This window comes from Callospermophilus lateralis, chromosome 9 (assembly GCF_048772815.1).
Source record: "Callospermophilus lateralis isolate mCalLat2 chromosome 9, mCalLat2.hap1, whole genome shotgun sequence".
Classification (NCBI taxonomy): Eukaryota; Metazoa; Chordata; class Mammalia; order Rodentia; family Sciuridae; genus Callospermophilus; species Callospermophilus lateralis.
The window spans coordinates 67,570,185-67,591,965 of record NC_135313.1 but is presented as its reverse complement, the minus strand read 5'-3'; the positions used below and the strand labels follow the sequence as shown (position 1 = coordinate 67,591,965).

The 21,781-nt window shown below is 32.5% G+C and overlaps 1 protein-coding gene across 3 annotated transcripts; it reads left to right on the top strand.

Moving 5' to 3' along the window:
- The first annotated feature begins 3,585 nt into the window (after window positions 1-3,585).
- On the top strand, window positions 3,586-20,145 carry Gca (grancalcin). Of its 3 annotated transcripts, none has more exons than XM_076865830.1 (8): window positions 3,586-3,702; window positions 6,667-6,822; window positions 11,193-11,262; window positions 14,924-14,967; window positions 15,256-15,403; window positions 18,340-18,453; window positions 18,753-18,811; window positions 19,463-20,145. In XM_076865830.1, the coding sequence occupies exons 1-8, from the start codon at window positions 3,676-3,678 to the stop codon at window positions 19,487-19,489; spliced, it is 645 nt and encodes a 214-aa protein (XP_076721945.1). In that variant the 5' UTR covers window positions 3,586-3,675; the 3' UTR covers window positions 19,490-20,145. The 3 variants fall into 3 exon arrangements, with proteins under 3 accessions (XP_076721945.1, XP_076721947.1, XP_076721946.1); XM_076865831.1 differs by lacking the exon at window positions 3,586-3,702 and adding an exon at window positions 3,814-3,889; XM_076865832.1 differs by lacking the exon at window positions 18,340-18,453.
- Window positions 20,146-21,781: the final 1,636 nt, after the last annotated feature.

Sequence of the window (21,781 nt, the reverse complement as noted above, 5' to 3'; positions counted from 1 at the left end):
CCTCTCTCAGCCAGATCATGAAGGAGTCTTCAAAATGGTCTATAAGACTTAGATGATCAGCTGTAATATCTCTGCTCTGTAACCACTCCTACCTCTGTTTCCATCTACTCAAGGTTCACCGCCCTCCTTGCTGTTACTCAAAGAAGTTAGGCAGGCCTCTGCTTTAGGACCTTAGCTTTAGTGTTGCCCCCTCGAATACTCTTCCAACTGATACCCACATGTCTTAAGTTGCTCATGTTCTTTAAGTTTTTGCTCAAATCTCATCTTTGTAAGGAGGCTAACCTGAGTACTCTTAAGTCCTGCAACCTATTCTGTCTTCTTCCTCCCCTTAACTTTGCTTTAGTTTCCATTTTTATCTAATAGCACTTACCATCATCTCCTCATATACTCCTTCTTTTTCTTATTTTCTTAATTCACCATTGTCTTTTCTACTTGCTTGAATGTAAACTCTTCAAGGTCATGGACATTTGTCATCTCCCATTGCTATACTTTTCCCCGTTTAAAATAGCATTACTTCATATGTGTTCAACAAATCATTGTTGAATAAATGAATTATGAAGCTTCTTGGTGATAGAAAGTAAACTCCATTAATTTTGGTTTTCAATTAGCTGATGGGGCTTATTTGTGGTGTTTAGTATAATTTGACTTATATGAAAGAAGTAGGCTTTGACTGCAACTAAAGTTTGCTGAGGCATTAAGATATACACACTTATTTCTCCTGTGTCCCCACTCTTCATTCATATAGGAGGAAAGAGAAAATGCGATGACAATAGATGGGGAAGAAAACCAGAATTAATTTAGTGTTTATGATGTATTGGTAATTGTGTTGGTTAATTGAATATCTAAATTTATGATTAAGCCATCATGATTCAGAAGAAATTCACAGGTGGACATCATCATGTGAGGCTTGTGATCACTAGAAAGCATGTATGCTTTGTAAGAGAAGTGAATCAATTGGTTAACCTTGGTCAAAATAATGCATCTTCCTGTCTATTTCTCTAAATATTTTTCTACTATCATTTTCTACTCTTTGAGCCCCCCTTTCACCTGAGTAGATAATAAATAATTTTTATTAAATTTGAAGTACTAAAGTTGGAGGTAGGCAGGGAAAGGGAATGCATTAAGAAATTATGTTCTGTTGCCTAACTGTTTGAGTTCTAATCTCTGCTTTGCTACTACACAACCATGGGCAAGTGAAATACAATTCACTACCTTATTTACTTCTTTAGCAAAATAGGACTAATAATAATACATGCCACATAGGGTTGTTTTGAGGAATAGCACTTCACAATCAACAATGCCTACTACGTAGCATTCACTCTAGAGATAGCTATTTTACAAGATATTGAAGTATTTTCTGAAATAAAAGTATATGATTTTAAATTTTTTGTGCATTACATTTTCATAAAATGCTATTGTTCATACAGTGTAAACTGATTCATTGAGACAAATTATCATCACTTTTATTTTTTAAAAAATCAAGGATCATCTGAATTTTTTATTTTTGAAACATTATAAATACAAATACTAAGTTTAGGGAGCGAGATACTGCAGAATGTGGTTTTCAAAGTCTTCTCTGTGTCTATCTTCATGATAGGAACTTTCCTGTGCAACCCTTTCTCTAAGGAAGAGATACACTGTCAGGATCTATAAAGGATCTAATATTTTACCCCACTTGCAAGCTAATAAAGTTTCAGAGAAATTGGCAGAAGGCATGAGATTTCTGATTCAGAGATAAAGGACTTTATTACTCAAAGCACAAAAGCAGCTTGAGCAAAGTCCCCCAGGGCAAAGTGGAACTGTCAGGAGGGTGATGCAATTCAGTGGGTTTGTTACCAGGCTGCTTAGGAAACTACATACTTTGGAAAGACCTGTCTTTTAAAAGGGCTAATAACAAACCTACCCGAACTTTGTCCTGGAGGAAAATATTATCTTAAAAATTACATGTGCATGAGGCTGGAGTTGTGGCTCAGCAGTAGAGTGTAGAGTGCTCAACTAGCAAGTGCAAGGCCCTGGGTTCAATCCTCAGCACCACATAAAAAATAAATGAATAAAATAAAGGTATTGTATCCAACTACAAGTAAAAAATGAATATTAAAAAAAATTACACGTGCAGAAATGTAAGAGACCCATGGAGATTTGACACCTGGTATGCCCAAATGTAATGCATCAATCAGTATGATCATTGTAATGAAGATACCCCAAAGTTCAGATCCTAGATTTAGGCTAACATAGTAAATGTACACAATCTTTCCCTAAGTATTTATTTGAATATATAGTTAATTCTGTGTATTAACTTGGCAACAATTTGTTCAGCTTTCTATTATCACTTGATACCTTAATGAGTCATACATTCTTTTCTGCTACCAAGTAGAATTTGCCATTTTTCTACTTATTTATTTATCCCAGTAATTTAACTTTATTGGTAAAATATTTCTTATTGTGTCAGAGGAACTGACACTTTCTCAAGAATAGCTTGTACATTTTCAAGCTTCCTTTTTCTCTGTCTCTTCCTGGTAAAACTGTTTCACAAGGTCCAAGATATTCCTCTGTGGTGTAGCTAAACAATAGTTAAGCTTTGCAACATTGATTTCATCTGCTAATAGTTAACACTTCTTTTTAACATCCTTATTTTTGAAATAGCTCCTCTCTTATTCTTCAGTGATAACTTGAAATAATATCATCTTTGTTTTGTCTTAAAACTGAAACTCTGACTATTTTATTCTTTTAAACTCAGAGCTATAAATTTCATTTGTATTCTAGATAAAAGCAGACTTGTCAATTACTTAAAAATCAAAATTAAAAATTAACTCTTTACCAAATGATAAATAGCAAAATATTCTTTGGTATAGATAATATTTAATAACGGTTTTCCAAAGGTTGAGTCACTGGTAGGACTGCCAGATAATATACAGGACACTGTGCATTACTGACCTATAAACAGCAAAAAATTCTAAATATAAGTGTACGGGTGTATAATATTTGAGACTTACCCTAATTATTTACTTGAAAATCAATTTTAACTAGATATCCTATGTTTTTATTTGTTACATTTGACAAGTGTGGCCAGACTCCTAAATTTGGAGTCAATTGGGGTTTAATGCAGAAGTACTCTCCTTTGGGCATAGCCATGGTCACAACTTCAAAGTTCTGATGTGACATCAATACTACACAAAAGCAAATATTAGTAACTGCAAATTTTGAAATTCAAAGATGACTAAGTCTAAGCGCAGAAGAGTCTAAGAGTAGAAGTGTGCTGACCGGTTTTGATTTTCTAGAGAGAAAAGAAACTTTAGGAAACAATAGCTTAGAGAATCCAGAGTGAGTGGAAATAACAGAGAAGTCTTGTTGGTTAAGAACTTGAGTGAGCCAATAAGAGCTGAACAAACAGGTTCTCTGAGCCAAGAGACCTGATAGCCAATCAGAACTGAGGAGAGTAAGGCTAGACTCCGAGAAGGGGCGGGCTCTCGCAGTGTGGTCGGTGAAAGGCAGGACTCAGCCAATCGGAACTAGGTAGGGCGGGGCTAGATTCAGGGGGCGGGCTTGAACGCGCGAACGCGACGCGCGGGGATTGGGTGGCTTTCGGCCTGAGCTGCACCTGCACTTCCCCGCTTTTCTCACCAGGGCGAACGCCAACTCAAGAGTGACTATTGGGTGACACTTGATCGGCTCTTCATGGCCTACCCGGGATATGGAGGAGGGGTGAGTCCTGGTTACTTCTTCGTGTCCTCTGTCCTCGCTGGATGTGTGTGGCCCGACAGGCGGTACCACCGTGCGGGTCCGCCCACTGCCTCCGCGTCCTTCTCTGGTGACTGGTACTAGAGGGCCTGGAACAGAACTCTGAGTGGTGCTGGAAACAGGGGCTGGGCGGGCTAAAGTGGAACTGCAGGTATTCCGATCCTTGAGGACCCCTAAGTGTCGACCCTCAGTGTGACGTTGCCATGTGAATTGTGTTTTTGAAATTTCTTTTCTTGGAACCGAGGAATAAAACATCCTTCTCCTTTTGTAATAATCTTATAGGGTTCTCACCCCTGCTCCACGCAGTTTTGTTACAGATCCTCTTTCTGAAATTATTTTTACCACTTCTCATTTTTTAAATTCCTTACAAATACGTTAAGATGAACTCTAAATGCCCCCTTTTGTCAGAGCAAGGGCAATCTGTTTTTCTAGACTTTGTTTTTGAAGTTGTGAAGATTATTCTTTCTCATGTAATTGTTTTTTCTGCATCACCTTTGGGAGTTACAAGTCTTAATTGTAGTATCCTGTGGCTAGTACCTTCCTTTTGGAAAGGAATCCAAGTCTTCTACCTTTTTGTCAGTAATTTTCAAAGTGCCTGGAGCATACTTTTTGTTTACAAAGAGTGTGGGATGGTCCACTAGGGTGCAGGCAGAAGGTAGCCTGTTTTCTATTTTTATTTTAACTTTTTTTTTAAACCTAAAAATGGAAACTATGCTTTATTAATTTTAATCCAGGAATTGACACTGGTGTATGGTAGTGGTGTTCAAAGGAATTAATTCTAATCCTTGGGACTAAGGGAGAATCATTTTTTAAGGTAATGGGTTTCCAGGCTCTCAACTCTGACACATACTTGTTCCTAAACTGAGTTGCTTGAAAATGTGCCTGAATTCCCTCTGGCATCTTCCACTTTTTAATGTCTACTTTCAGTCCTTAAGTTACTAAGGAAGTTTAAGGTCCCTAAGGAAGGTAAAAATCTCTTTCAAAATTAGTCAAAATAGCATGAATCCATGAGGCATTTTAAATTTCACTACCTTCTACATATTTTAATTAGATTGCAGTCCCTGTTAGAAATATGTTACTTTTACTCCTAGTTGGATGTCCTAATTTCTGTATGTGGTAGAGATGATGGTGATAGTAATAACATATTAATTGAAAGGATTTGCTACTTCCTTACCCCCATTTTTTTATCAGAGTGCTTGTGTTTAATGGAAGGAAACATCTGAACATATTTTAAACATTTAAATGCTTTTTTTTCTGCTTATCCAAATAAAAGCAGCTCTTCACATCTATTTTCCAACTTCTTATTAGTAGCTAGGACAAAAATACCCTCAAAGAAAGAAAGCAATATAGATTAGTAAAATTAATACTTTTCAGTGGAACTCTTTTAAGACACATTGAATAATATCCAAGGGTAAAATATGCATTATTTTTATTTGGAATATATTTATAAGTTTAAATTGTTTTATGAAACATATTAACTATAGTCAATATAGACTTAAATTAATATTTTTATATTTAACAAAATATAAAATGGTAGCTGTTAGACCTTTTTGAAAGTATACTTTTATCTGACCCAGTAAATGATTCATCTTTTTAAATGCTTTTCTAACACTTTTTTACTTGTTTAGTAAGAGTTTTTTAATCAAAATTGTATTATTTTCATTGTACTAATTTTATAATAAAAATGTTCACAGGAAATAAAATTTTAAATTTTAATTTATACATATTTTCATTATATTTTTTTCTTCCTACTACTTGAAATTCTTTTTTCTTTCTGTCTTATGGCAACCTCTTCTCAGCTTTCAGGTCAAGATTTTTGTTTAATGGAATAAGTTTACAATCTACTACCTCTTTCTCTCTGGACTCACAAAAATTCTGAGCAAAATGTTTTTCTAAGGTATTAAAAGCATATGCCATGTCCCCAAATGAAAAGTAAAAAAGAGAGAAACCATAGCCATACCATGAAATAAATGTGGATAGGGTTTATCCACATGTCTCTGAGTGTAAGTATATTTGAATACATGGTCTACTTCTTACTAGCTATTTGACCTTGACCAGTTCAGGAGATCTTGAAGTTTCAGAACCTCAACTGCAAAAAGAACAAAATACTTTTATATCTAATGGAGTTGTGAAAATTTAATAAAATAATCAATGGAAGTACTTAGAGTGGTACATGGGATATAAAAAGCCCTCAATAAATATTAACTGCCTAATATTATTATTTCATTGGTATTATTATTTTCTTATTAGTATTGGAGTAGACTATTAGAGTTGTCACTGGATTTTTTTCTTGTCATCTTAATTTTTTTTTAAAAAATAAATCTTTTATGGTGGAGAGGATATTTGAGCTATAAGCAGTTTCCCATGATTAGGTCCCAGTTTCATTGTATTAACCACATTTTTTTCTAAATATGTGTCTTGAGGTATAATTCTGAATTTCACTATATGTGAAATCTTACATGTTTTACTTTCATTTATTTCAGTGATGATGATGGTAAACTTTAAAAATTATACTTTATATTCTTTTGTTGAATTAAGTTCTTTGTGGCTGATGTTTTTTTTTTCTTTTTAACTACTTTTAAAAATTTTTTACTTGTAGATGGACACAATACCTTTATTTATTTATTTATTTTTATCTGGTGCTGAGGATTGAACCCAGTGCCTCACACATGCTAGACAAGCTCTCTACCATTGAGCTATACCTCCAGCTCTTAACTACTTTTAATTCTGAATAATAAATACGAATGAACTCTGTCTTAATGTTAGTTACCTAGCATTATGTAGCTTAAGCTTTTGTGATAATTATGTTTGGGAGCTTTTGGTAACTATCTTTTTACTTTTCAGTGGACTTTCAATACATATTTTATTTGAAGCCACTTTAATGGATAATTTTTGTATTATTTATCTTCTTCTCTTTTACTCTTGTAGTTTGGAAATTTTAGTGGTCAGATGCCAGGAATGCAAGTGCCAGGAACAGGTCCAAACATGTTCCCTGGTGGTTACTCTGGGTACCCAGCATATTCAGACAATTATTCTTCAGCTGATGATGCTATGTGGAATTATTTCACTGCTGTTGCTGGACAGGTAAGGTGCTAAAATTATTGCACAAGTGTTAGTTTTAAAAAAATGATTGGTATTCAAAAGAAATGCCAAGTATTTCACTTAGTGTATCAGTTTAAATGCATATGGAACTTATGTTTTAATTTTATCTAGGCTGATTTTGTTCTTGAGACCTGAGATGAGGGCAGTCATAATTATTTTATTTTAAAAAGTCACTTTAAATCAATTGAAAGAGGAAAGATTTTCAAAGTAGAAAAATCTAATTCTTCCTTACATAGTAGGATGTCTTCTAAGGTTTGATGTTGTTTGTCACCACCAAAACTCATGTTAAAATTTACATGCCAGTGCAGTGGTACTGAGAGGTAGCAGTGCCTTTAAGAGGCCTTTAGGTCATGTGGGCTCCATCTTCATCAAAGGATAAAGGTGATTCTTGAAAGAGTGGGTTAGTTATTTCACATTGGAGTGGATTGTTTTGAAGTGAGTCAGTCACCTTCCATTTTTTTCTCTCACACATTTGTCTCTGGTCTTCACATCTGGTCCTTACAAAGAAGAGCTGTTGCCTGTGCTTTACCTAGCTTCCAGAAACATAAGCAAAAACAAACCTCTTTTCTTTATAAGTTACACAGCCTCAGTTATATAGCTGCAGAAAATAGACCAACACTTTTCTTGCTGACATTATTTGACAAAGGGATTTTGTTACTGGTAGTTAAGTACATCATCAAAACGTAAGTATTATAGTACTTAGATGTTTTCTTATTTTGAACTATCTTATCTCTCACTTAAATCTTCTTAATATCTTCCCTATGTTTGAGAATGAGAAGAATTCTATTCCCTTGGAGAGATTGATAATCTAAAGCTAACTACATTTAGTCTGAACATCCTTTTATAGCAAACAAGGATGAGTATTACAAATTTAAGGGAAGGTAAGAGATATTTACAGCAATTAGTATTTAGTCTAGGGAACAATATTTTTAACTTTGCCATTCATTCCATTAAAAAGAAATGTTTGTGTGTATGTGTTTGTATGTGTGTGTGTGTGTGTGTGTGTGTGTAATTTGAAACCCAAGTATGTCAAACAGTATTATAAATAGGAAATCACCTCAAAATATCATAAATTTATTCAAGTTGAGCAATTACATTTTTTCCACAGAAGGATTTCTGTCATTTTTAGTGATTTTTAAAAAAATTTATATGACTGTCCAGTCTTTCAAAAAGATTATCTATATAATCATATTAGGGCCTATTTTTCTATCTTTAACAAAAAATTACAGAAATTATTATCTTAATGATATATTATAGTATTAGCATGTTATTAATCTCTAATAAATTTGAATAAGTATGTAGAAGGCAGGCTTTATTATGACCAACTGGGAAGTATGAACCTGCCAATTCAGGTACGTGAGTTTTGCATACGAAGTTTTAGTGATAATAAGTAATTATGTGGTCAGGCAAAGTTTTTTTCTTTATTTCTATTGCAACTACTGTTTATTATACCACAATTTATTCCTTTTAAAGTAATTTTTTATTCATTATCTTGTGAAAGTTCAAGTGGTCTTAATGGGAGTATGTATCACATCCATTTTTATGAGATATCAGTTGCATTTTTTTATAAGAGAATTGTTGAGTGCTGAAGATAGGAAAGAATATAATTGTGATACATATTTGTATATTTACATATATAAGTGTGATAACATATACACACATTTTGATATTTATATGTTTTATATATTTATTTATATTTTTGTATATTTTTTTCCCATGGTTTCTAGCTCATAATGCCTTCCCTGAGGCAGGATATAGGGCATAGAAACTAGAATTTCTCTTCCCCAAATAAGTCACAGAAACTTTTCCCTGTTCTTATATGGCCATACTTTTCTTTATTCTCTGATTTACCTTATCTGGCAGGAGGTCATAAGACTCTTATTCCAGAGGAGTTCTCTCCCATACCCTGAAGGAAGGAATGCTACACAGAGGCCAAGTATAGTCTGAATTTTAGGCCTTGCTGGATTTTCTTACCTAGTCTATTAGCAATCATGCTGATGCTATGAAATCTGAACCTGAAAAGACGGGGTTCAGAGAACTTCTATATAGCTGAACATGTGAAGGTTCTTGTTCCCCTATTGATGTGCCACGAAAGTAGCATAACCTAATTCCAAAGGAAGTCTAAAGGAAAAAAAAAAAAAAAAATCGGAGTCCCACTGTATGGGACTTCTTGAGGCAATTAATGGATGATGTCCTGCATTTTATAGCATCTGATTCTTAACCCTGGTAAAATAGTAAATATTGTTTTTCTTAGGAAGAGTACACCTTCACTTCTGAAGAACAAGACATATACTTGACTTTTATCTACAGTGTATCCTTCTAGGCAGAGCAGTGGGTGAGGGGAGCTTAGGCCTTTGCAGATAAATGAGCACATGGAAATGTGGCACACAGAGTTTAAAGCTGTTTTATTTTGTGGGAGAGGAAACAGTGAGCTGTTTTGTAGCTTTCATTCCATTCATAAAAAAGATCCTAAAATAACTTTTATGTGTTTCAACTAAAATTTGCAATAAATTTTGTTTTGTATCTTTTCAACTAGCATTTTTTCCAAGTCTGCTTTTTCTATAAATGTTCTTTCATCGTAAAGAACCTCCACACCCTTTGGTTCCTTCTTCATTGTCTAGAAGTGTAGAATTTAAGAAATACCCAGTTTGGGAAAGGTATGAAATATTATGGAAGAGGCTGGTGAGAAACTTTTGTGTGAAATGTTACGGAAGAGACTGGTGCTTGAACAGAAAATATCATCTGACATGTAGGATTTGTTGCTCTTCATTTTAATTGGATTGGTGTAGATTTTCAGTACACTTACATTTTTCTTGAAAACTTCATGTTTGTGTGGTCTGTACATTCCATTCTTTGCATTCTTGTGCTTTCTATGTGATATATTGGTTTTATAAATGGGAAAAAAATTCATGAGGCTCAGTAACTTCTCATTAATTTAATTATCAAGTAGAATGGCATTTTTCCACTTAAGAAGAGTTAAAGAAAAGATAATTTATAACTATATCACTTTTTGTGTGCTAAAAGACATTTTTTTAAAAAAAATCAAAAAGAAAGATAAGTCATTTTCTTCCTTTGTGTCTTCTAATAGTTTGTAAAAGAGTCTTTTTAAATTTAGTGTGCCATCATTGACAGTAGCATGGCATTTGTGTTTGTTATTTCATGGAAATGGTATTGACAGTGGCAGCTCTCCAAATTAATTAGTAGAGTGTTTTACTAATGACTTTTTGCTGAGAACATGAAGTTTTTGAAAGAGGTTTGCGATATAATAATCATTTGAAACAGTTGCTTCAGGACTTCTGATAGGGAGGTGGATAAATATTGGTTAAATAAAATGTGCCCCAAAGTTCTTCTAAAGTTCCTATAACTGGAAGAAAGTATTTGTAATGTAGCTACAAGTCTAAGGAAATAGCTATTTTTTAAGGTATAATTTTATTACTATAGAATTTTAAAGATCCCCAAAGTATGTAGGATCTAGGAAGGAGCACTCAGATATTCTAAGCAGAGACGACTGTAAGGATGCTTCATTGAGAAGAATATTACTCAGTATTTTTAAATTTCTATTAGAACCACTGGAGTTGTGTTTGCAGGTTCATTGTTAAAGATCTAGACGAATGTGACTATTTAAATACTTCTTAGAAGTTTTTTCTAAAGTATTTGTTTATTTCTTTTTTTTTTTATGAAGCATGTGTCTTAAATTTACCTTTTTAATCTTTTCTCATAGCTCTGGTTTTGCAACTGTGCCAATGTATGTGATATTTCCAAGTGAATTACCTTACTGTATATTTATGTAGAAAATAGGATTAGGTACTGAAACGTAAGGAGAATACTCTGTTTCATTTCCATTGTAATTTCCAATAAATTCAAACAGGAATGTTTGGACACTAATCAGAATAGCTACACAATACAGAGGACTATAAAATTTCACTAGCAGTAATTGTGAGATTGAAAAGGATATGTTTCCCTGCCAATAAAACATTCAATATGAAGTTTTTCTTTCGACATAGTTCCTTCCAAAAATGACCATGACTGGGAATGTTTGTGAGAACTTTTTAAAAACGTTTTATGGATTTTTCTATTTTAATTAGAGATTCAATGACTTTCACAATATATTGTTTTGAACTGTGATAGAACAGAGTGAATGTGCTGTTTTTTTCAGAAGTAGAGGAAATGATTCATTGCATTATGTTCTGTAATATGCTTTTGCAGTTGATAATTCTTTTTAGAATTTTGAAGTTGATACCAGTATTCTGAGAAATGCATATTTCTTGATTGAGCTACCATAGTTAATTAACATTTTAATATGCTTTTATATAACTAAACATTAAATAAGGTTATCATTATTGTTTTAACAGGATGGTGAAGTGGATGCTGAGGAACTTCAGAAATGTTTGACACAGTCTGGAATCAGTGGAACTTATTCTCGTAAGATCTTCCCCACCCCCTTTTGTTGAAATTGGAATAGGATATTCATTTTCTAGTTTTTTGTATCCCCATAATTAGAGTATATTTAAAAATTTCATAGCAGTTATACATGCACATGGTTTAAAGAGATGGTTCAGCCAAATGGTTCAGTTGTGAATATAATCTGTTCCTTGTACATTCCTTTTTTCCCCAACATTAATCACTCATATAAGAGGCTTCTTTTTAGCTGATTCTTCTCGAATTGAGAGGATTATTCTCTTTCAACCTTCAGGTGACCCTGTCCCTTCCCTTCACACAGGAATACTTCCCAGTCTCCCATAGTACAATATGGTGGTATGGTAATTTTGGTTAGGTAATCAGTATTTTTTTTTTTTTTTGGTATGTACATACTGTTTATAACTTTGTCTTGTGAAAATATATGATTACTTTTCCTTTTTATATAACTTTTTGCTTTTCTTGAAATTAATAAGGTTAAGTATTCTATCTTTCTTATCAACCTGGAACTTTCCAGTGTGCTCTGTTTTTTGTGTGTGATTCTCATACTGGCATTCTTTCACCTTCATTCTGGAGCTGTCTTTGTTTTCTCGAGTTGGTTGGCCTCTTCACTCAATCTCCTGACATCTTGCTTTCCACTTAAAAAAAATCCAATCTCTTATTTCAATGAAATTTATCATTAGGTAAAATAAAAGTGGTAAATTTTGGTGACCTTATGTATATTAAAAAGATTTAATTCTATCTTCAGAATGGAGGGATTTTAGGTCAGGTATAGAGTCCTGGGTTACAAATCATTTTCACATTGAATTTTAGAGGTATTACTTAATTGTTTTCAGCTTCCATTGTTGTTCTGTCTTTTCACTTCTGGCCTATATGTGATTTGCTTTTGTTCTCCGGAAGCTTGGGAGATCTTCTCTTTGTTCCTAGTATTCAGAAATTCCATAATGCTTTACTTAGTGGTATTCTGTGGGGAACTCAGTGCATGTGTGCTTACTCTGGAAACTTATTTACTTTAGTTATGGGTAATTTTCTTCACTGATGTTTTCTCTTTCTATATTGCATGTTATTTGAACTAGGTCTTCTACTTTTCTCTTATTCTTTTTTTTTTTTTTTTTTTTTTTTTTTTGTGTGTGTGTGTGTGTGTGTGTATGTGGTGCTGGGGATTGAACCCAGGGCTTTGTGCATGCTAGGCAAGCATTCTACCAACTGAGCTGTATCCCCAGCCCTCTTTTATTCTTACACTGTTGGGGAAATGTCCTCAACTTTATTTTCTAAAACTTCTATTGACTCTTTTGTTTTGACTATAATTTTTTTTAACTCTCTCAAAGACTATTAATATGCTTGAGTTTTTTCTTTCCCTGTGCCTGTTATTTCTTACAAATTGTTTTTATATCCCCAGTTTGTTTGTTTGGTTATCTTTCATGTCTTTTCTCAGGTGCTTGATGATACTTTTGTTGCTCATATTTTGCTAAAATGCTGATCATAAGTCCTGACATCATGGTTACATTTTGATCATGGGCCTCAGTGCATGGTTTTTCATTTGGGCAGTTCTGTTGTGTAACTTTGAGTGTTGGTATCTTTAGTGATTTCCTTTGGGAATGGTTATCCAGTTTATCTTCTGACTGCAAGGGAGACGAAATGGAGTCCACAGGGTTCTCAAAACTTTTGTAAATATTCAATTAATTGCCTTGTGTTTAGTAGATATCCCATCCCAGCTGTGCCTGATATACTACAGTCCAGAGAATTCTCCAGAGAACCAAATTCTGCTAGGTTTAGGAGTCAGAGCTATCTAACCAAATAGAGACAAGGAGGTGATTGGGGGCTTTAAATTCTCCTATGTGGACATTTCACAATTCTGTTTGTATTTCTACCTTCACTCATGTTTTCAGAAGTACTGCCAATTCAATTTATGACACTTGGAGTCTTTCTTAAGGTAACTAAGTTGCTTCTGAGCTTTTCTCTTTTTGAGTAAACATTACTTAATTCATATTCTTTGACTTTATAACTTACAATGTATTTTCCTGTTGTTTCCTCTCTCATTCTCTTTTTCTCTATAGATTTTTATATTTTAAAATAGCTGTTCATTCTGTTGGGTTGTGGGGAGGAAGTAAAAACCTATCAACTTTCTTGAATTAAAATTCTCTCTACTCTTTATCAAAAATGTTTTATCCTTACATACATGATTATATTCTCGGATTGAAGATGTGCTTATTTGTCTGTTTAATTTTGGCCATGTATTATTACCCATTCTGATTCTCCCACTTTGTGAATGTATGTCAAGTTAATTTTAAAGCAAAATGGATATTATTTACTTGGCCAAAAGGTGGAATACATTTCAGAAATTTTTTATATTAACAACTCCCCTCCAGTAGTTTTTATATGAAGGAACATTGACTTGTATTTGTTAGCTCTGAACATGGGAAGCTATCTTTCTGGGCCTTGGTTTCTTTATTTGAAAAATTAAGACTGTTATACATTTGGTATGTTTATGTGAAATCGCATAACTTTCACTACCTAATTCATAGTGAGTTCTCATTCAGCATTGAGTTGTCAATTCAAAAACACTGTTACCAATAACTTTAGCACAGGCAGTTTTTATTAAATGTTTCATGAAAATCATCTCTTTTAACTTGTAGAATATTTTATAATTTATCCTGAGTCTAAAATTTAGCTGGTGTAATTTTCTTTTTAAAACTTTTAAAATATGTCATCAAGTAGCATAAAGTGAAATTAATTTTAAAAATTATTTATCCACTTACTCATTCATATTAACGAGTTTCTAGTAAGATTTTTGTAGGCCTAAGTGAACAGTGGTGATGTAATTCTTCTCAAAATAAATCAGCATAGTGGTTGAATGAAATTGTGATAAGGATTAGAAAAATTGAAGTTTATCTAGTGGGCTCTTTCTAGTACTATCAGTGTGAAAGTGTTACTATGTCTAATAAGCCCTGACTTTAAGATAGTTTGTGTTGGTTTCTTCTTCCTTTCTTCTCCCCTCCCCCTTGCAGTGGGAAATGGGGACAGTGGCTTCAGCTCAGAGGCTCATTTTCTTCTTCCTTGGTCATTGAAATAAGCCACCAAATGCTTTTCCTCCCTCTGTATCATCTCATTTTAGAGTCTATTCATTGTAAGCTAAAGTCCTTAAAATGGAAAATATAGAATTTCTCTTTTGCTTCTTAAAATTCTTCAGTGACCTTAATTAGTCTGTTGAGTGGTATTGAAGAGGTTAGTATCTAGCTCTTGTCTGTTTTTCTGAGGTACTCATATGCTACTTATGAGTACTCTTAAATCTTTTACACTTTGTGATTTCTGAGTATAAGTCAAGCTTCTACTTAAACCCTGTTCAGCATTTGTATTGGAAGACTGAAACCCTTCCTGTCTCTAGGCTCCGGGCAAAGCCATGTGCTTTAAACACCTGTGACACCTATAGCTCTGTAAGTTTTCATTATTTTGCAACTGCTTATCCCTCATGAGATGAGTAATTTGAAGACAGTAATTTTTTTGCCTTTTTTTTCCTACAAATGCTTAACATTCAAAAAAGGTTGTTAATTATGGTGATTGTGTATTTGGGGCAATTTTAAAATATTTTCTTTTGGAAATAAAGATTGTCATAATTTTACATAGACAAAATTGAGCAGATTTCAGTTAAATATTCACTGTCTTTCAGCCTTCAGTTTGGAAACCTGCAGAATTATGATTGCCTTGTTGGATGTATCCTTGAATGAAAATAGAAAAGACTAGAATATAGTTATTACTTTATGAATATTAAGCCCATTGTTAGTTTTAAGTGACAACCAATTAGTAAACTAGAATTTAAAAATATTTTTGAGATCCTGTTAGCTGTCTATAGACATTTATGTTTTTATGCAGAAAACTATTCATATGCCCATTTAGACTATCTTTGTAGATGCATACTTATTTTTTAGCCAATGATACAGAGTTTGGGTGAGGTTCATTTTCTCAGATCCCAAAACTTATTTTCATTAACAAAACTATCAGAGAGATTACACAGGAAAAATGGGGTTTAATGAATTCAAGGAGCTTTGGGCAGCTCTAAATGCCTGGAAACAGAACTTCATGACCATTGATCAAGACCGAAGTGGCACAGTAGAGCATCATGAGCTGAGTCAAGCCATTGCTATTATGGGTAAGAATATTAAAATTCTGTCAAGTCTGTACAGGTCATCTTTGAGCATATGAATCTTAATTCTCAGTTTACTACTGTAATGAGAGCTATATTTTTCACTAGAGTTCTCTAGTTGAAGTAAAGTTGCAGGTAAATTCTGACTAACAACATTGTCAAAATTATATTAACTATGATTTTTTCCAAATGTTGATCTTCCATTTTATTCTAAATTTCTTGGGTATGTTTAAATTTATTCTTCAATGGTTAATACTCACCACTTGTATTCTTTGGTTACTTGAGAAGGATATGTAATTTGGGAACAAAATTAATTTCAATCACAAATTTCTATATCAGAGTTTAATTTTTCAGCACCCAAAACCATGCTTTTCCCCTTCTTACATAATAAAATACAACAATGTAACAATATATCTCAAAATGGGAGATGGCATTTTAGAATATTTTGAAAGAATGTAACCTTATTTCATTATAATTTCTAATAAGCTAAGGCTCTTTCTTGGTCTGCTTTTGAAAGAGAAAAATACACAAAGTTGCTAAATTTGTTTACAGTTAATTCAGTTTTAAGAAACTTTATTTTTTTTACCCTATACTTTTATTTGTAATTATTTCTAATCGAAATATTTGTATGAAAATTAACTTTTTGAAAATTAACATCGGGACTTAATGTACAGGGACTTGTCTGAAATACAATTTAAAGAACTCAAACTAGTGATATTTTTGTTTTATGTTTTAAATAGATAATTTATTTATTAGGGACAGTACTGGCCATATAACAATGTATAGTTTATTAATAGAGCCTTAATACCTAATGGATTAAACTGGGTCTTTTATTCAGCAAAATGTTAGAAAATTAATATAATCTTTAGACTAAAAGAACATTTTCTAAGTATGCAAGTGGACAGTTAAATGTAAGAAAGAAGTGGACTGAAATATTCAAATGATATTGCTGAGAGTACTATGGGAAAATTTTAGGTATTTTATCAGTACCTATCCAGATTGTACTCAAAATGCATTTTCATAAAACCATAGTAGTTTGCATGTTTTGCCATTTCTCTCATTTTATATTTTTTAACAAGTTTCCTGTGTTACACATTATTACAACTTCAGATGGAACATTCTCTCCTTACATTTGTGCATCTCATTAAATTTGAAGGACCATCCTAGGGGTGTAGCAAATATAACATATTAATTAACATTTCTGGTTTTCATCTCATTATTTTAAAATTTCAGTTTTTATGTATATTGTAAAAGGTAAGTAGTCAAACAGTAATATATGCTAAAGCTACGGGTGTTAATTAATAATATAAGCTAACTGCATACTTATAGGAGTTTTCTTCCCAATATGTTTCAAAGAAAGAGAAGGGGAAAACAGAAAAGAGAAGAAAATTGGAAGGAAGAAGATTAGTGATAATTTGGAGGGAGGGGCCCCTAAATCCTGCTAGAACATCATGATGGGAGAATGTGCCCAACACTGTTACTGTGCTCATACACAAGTCTTCTATAGGTAGGGTACTAAATCACCTGAGCTCCAGTCTCTATTTTTGAATATCATGGCTGAAGATACCAGAGAATGAATACTTTATCTGCCACAGATATTTACCTCCTAACAGAGCAGCTTTGCAATCAATCATACCACACCGAGTTAGTTCATTGTCCTTCCAAATGTCACTACCAATTTAGATAGCCTGTAAGAGCATTGAATTTTATAATGTACCAATAAAAAATGTGGAATGAGAAAAAAAAAGAGCATTGAATTTAAGGAAAAGGGAAAAGGGAAGAAATAAGTTTTTAAAGGCATCAGGTTTCATTGTACATAACAAATAATTTTTGATCTTGTCAAATTAAGAACACAAAGATACTGGAGGTGAATGATCAGAAACATTTTGATGATAGGAGTACACAGAAAGAATTTTGGAGACAACAAGACTGGAATAAAGAACCAAAGAAATAGTAAAAAATGTGTGAAGAAACAAAAGTTTGGAAGACAAGGAAGAATAACACTTTAGGTTATTTTGGGGGTGGCAGGGACTAGGGCCTCAGGATTTCTAGGCAGATGTTCTACCACTGAGCTATATCCACAGCTTTTTTCTGCTTTGGAGTAAGCATTTTGTTCCCCAAGGAAGGGTAATGGGAATAGAAAACACAGTAGAATGAATCAGACATAACTTTCCTATATTCATATATGAATACATGATCAGTGAAACTTCCACATCATGTACAACTGCAAGAATTGGATCCTAATTAGAATAAGTTATTCTCAATGTGTCAAAATATACTCACTGTCATGTAAATCTAATAAGAACAAATTAAAAAAGAGTCAATGGGAAATGTAGGATTTGATTGATAGAAAAGATCACTAAGAATCTTTGCTTTGATATTCTTTCATTTCTTTTATTACTGGAGATTGAACCAGACCTGGCATATGCTGAGCAAGGTCTCAATCTCTGAACTACATCCCCAGTCATTTGTTTTGAGACAGGACTTCTCTAGTTTGCCCAGGCTTTTAATTTGTTTCTCCTTCCTTGGCCTCCTGAGTAGCTGGGATTACAGGTTTGTGGACCACTGAACCTAGTTTGCTTTGATATTCGTTAGGAACTATAAAAACAGAACTGAAATATTGAAAGGTTAAAATCTAGGAAATACACCTATACATATCAAAATCAAAATAAATTTAAGAAAAGGTAATTATTTTTTTTCCTTAGCTTTTACTTTATTACTGGATGAGAATAGAATTATGATGTTTGTGTATTTTTTAGTAGTGTTAATAATGAAGCCTTTGATTATTTTTTAATATTAATGTGCTTTATTTTTAATATTTTTTCGTGGAATGACTTTTGAAAGTTAATCTATGTTATGACTTCATTAATGAAAAGGCAATGTTGCTGTGTTCTTTTGCTGTTTAGTTTTAGAAATTATACTTTACTGATCTCTTTTTTTAGGCTATAGGCTGAGTCCTCAAACGTTAACTGCTATTGCTAAACGTTATAGTAAGAATGGCAGAATTTTCTTTGATGATTATGTTGCTTGCTGTGTGAAGCTTCGAGCATTGACAGGTATTGACCATTTAAAAATTGATTCAGTATTATGCTGTTTCCTTATAACATGTCCACCCTTTCTATGTTACCTATTTACTATTACATCTAATTAGTTTTAAGTTTTCAATATTTAGTAATAAAAATGTTGAAAATTGTTTTAGCTCAGTTTTGGAGTTTCCTTCATCTCTCAGTTGCTTGGAATATTAAATATAGATTTAATCAAATGTGAAATTATTCAGTCTTTGTACTTGGAGACATTATATATTTGAAATTATAGATTTTAAATTATAATATTAAAAGTATTTTTTTGTGTAAAGATTTCTTTAGGAGAAGAGATCATTTGCAACAAGGGTGTGTGAACTTAATTTATGAGGACGTAAGTATCTTGCTTGCCACTTTGCTACTGTGTTCTACATGTGTTCTTAGTTGTCAAAAAACTAAGTGATTTAGGGTATAAATGTGGGAAGTAATTCATTTTATATACCATATTGTTTCTTTTATTTATCAGCTGAATGCATAGATAACATTAAAAATTACTACAAATACCAATTTTTTTCATTTTTTTAAACCTAAATGTACTTTAAAATTTCATGACTGGTTTTTGGTCAGTTTATCTTCCAAATAATCTTTAAGGGTTAAAAACTGTCATTTCCATCAAGAGTAGTTTATTTTGGCAGATCTTAATTCTCAGAGAGATGGGATATTTTAATGTCTGACAAATTATAAAGCTGTTCCTCATTTCAAATGTTTACTGTTAACATGATTCTAGTTTTTTTTTTTTTTTAATTGAAGCTATTGGGAAGTGATAGTTCACGTGTGCTTTCATGTTTCAGGATTGTGGTTCTGCTTTTTTATATTTACTGGTATAAATCATAGAATCAGCAATACCTTACTAGTATATACTGGCTTCAATTACAAGCCTTAATAAACTCTTAAACATTTCCTGTTATGAAAAATCTGTTAAGCAATGTAATCAATTAAAAAGCATTTTATTGTTACCATATGATAATTTTACTTATGTAATTAGTTTTTGCAGGGGACCATGGTAATTTGAATGCCTTGTATTTGAAAGCAGAAGAAATACTGTGAATTCGTTTGCTTGGAAGAAGTGAACTGGACTAACTTAAATTAAAACTTTGGGTACTTTTTCTGATCCTACTTGTTTATTTTTTTCCCTAACTATGTGTTTTTCTTTAATCCGTAGTTCAAAGCAAGAAAAGATAGAGATAGATTGATTTTTTTAAAAGTTATCATTTTGCAAATATCTGCACACTGTTGTAGAATATCGGCACAGAATTAATTGGTGTCAAAACTTCTTACCCTTAATTTTTAACAGTGAAAACCTAGAGGAATGTACTAATGAAATTATGTAAGATTATGTAAAGAAGCCAAGTGACTAAAGCTTAGATAAATTTATACTTATATGAGATACAGATTACACTTTTGAATTGTATTTGTAGAGGTAGGTGTTTGAGTGTCAGCTGAAGGGAAAGTCTGGATTTTGTGCCATCACATAATCAAAGAACATAACCTTTTAGGTTTTTGCCTATGAAGAACAAAATTGCAGTTACTACAAATGTATCCTAATTTGAATCTATAGAAAAAACTACAGTAGGCATTGCTTTTCCTTTTTAAAAATTTTTTGCACTGCATATTTTTCTTCAATATATTTTACTGTCTACTGTGAAATAAAAAGTTCTTTAAAAACCAGATTTTCCTTCTGCCTTGTATTTCATTAGTGAAAACATACATAACCTGAAATTTCATTTTTCTCTAAGTCTAGATTGGGGGAATGACACTTTCTGAGAAATCGTCAACTTTTAAATTTGTTGTTAAACTGAGTTACTATTATTAGTTAACTGTTTATAAAGTTCTAAATCAAGTTAGCTATGCCTCTATTTAGATATTACAAAGTTGTAAGTTTGGCTTATTTGACTACATTAGCAAGTGGCTTTAATATTAGTAAATCAATAACTATTCTGATTATATCTTTGTAATATGGGTTATTGAGTATAGGAGACACCACAACATTTCTTGGTGGTTTTACTACAGAAATTATGAAGCAAAGTCTCCAGTTTCTTAACATTGAGATCCCTGGCATAAGCTGTCATAATTAATGTAGTTTCTTTCTTGGCAAACAACCTAAGTCTTTCTTAATGAAGATTTAATAAACCACATGTTTTTCTCACACTTTATCTGAACATCTTCCAGCCTGAAGGTGACTATAAATTGATATAATTTTAGTCTGGCTGGTGACCAAATTAACATACAGTTTTTTAAAAACTCCATATTTTGTAAAGGATGGAAGATGGGTGGTAGTCCATCTTGGAAAAAACCTTCTTATAAATGAATAGAAAATCACCTTTTACTTTTAAAAATCATAGAAAGTAAGAAATGTATAGTTATTTGACATTGATAGTTTTTTATAATTTGCTGTCAAATTCACTTAGTTTGATAAGAATGGGTCAAAAAATAATCTGTATAGTTTTGTCCTCTGGCTGTTATTTTATTTTTCATGGACATATATTTATTAATGTGAGATGACATTACCTGAGTCATAACAACACAGAAGCATAATTTTAAAAGTTGCAGGAAAAAGAAACCAGATAGTGTGATTATTCATGTTGAATAATGGTAATGATATAACCCAGGAACTTGGAACCTTAACTTATAGGTGATACATTATCAAGTTAGTTTGCTGTTCTGTGGTCAGTTATGATAGTCTTCCTAACTTGGAGGCTCATAGTTGGGGTAAAACTTTAAATTTAACATACACTATTGTTCATAAAAGTTTCTGCCAAATGACCCTTGTATTAGAACTCTTCACACAATTCCCTAACTCATTCTTTTTTAAAGATGCTTCTATTCAATTTGGTGTTGAGAGATGTGAAGTTTCCATGGCCAAACATAATTTGAAATTCTCATCTTCAGGGAGTTTAATAATATACATTAGCATATGAAAATATGCATAGGTACATATGGTTATGTCAAATTATTATGGTTTGATTCAGGTTATTCTAAAATGTTGACCACAGAACCCTTTTTTCTAGCAAAACCTATATTCCATTCTGATCTAGCTTCATCATCAGGCAATGTTTTTATATTATAATCAAATTAACAATCTTATTAACAGGCAGAGAGAATCTTTTATCAGGATTTTGTATAGAAATGCAGTTCACTTTTTTGATGCTGTTAACATAATTAATGTGAACAGATATATTTTTTGTTTTGTGATGGACACAATTGCAATGTAAATCGTGTGTGATAGTTTGTACTGGTTAACTTATACCCCAATTGTGATGATGTAAATTACTGAATAATGTACACTCTTAATGTATAAGTGCTT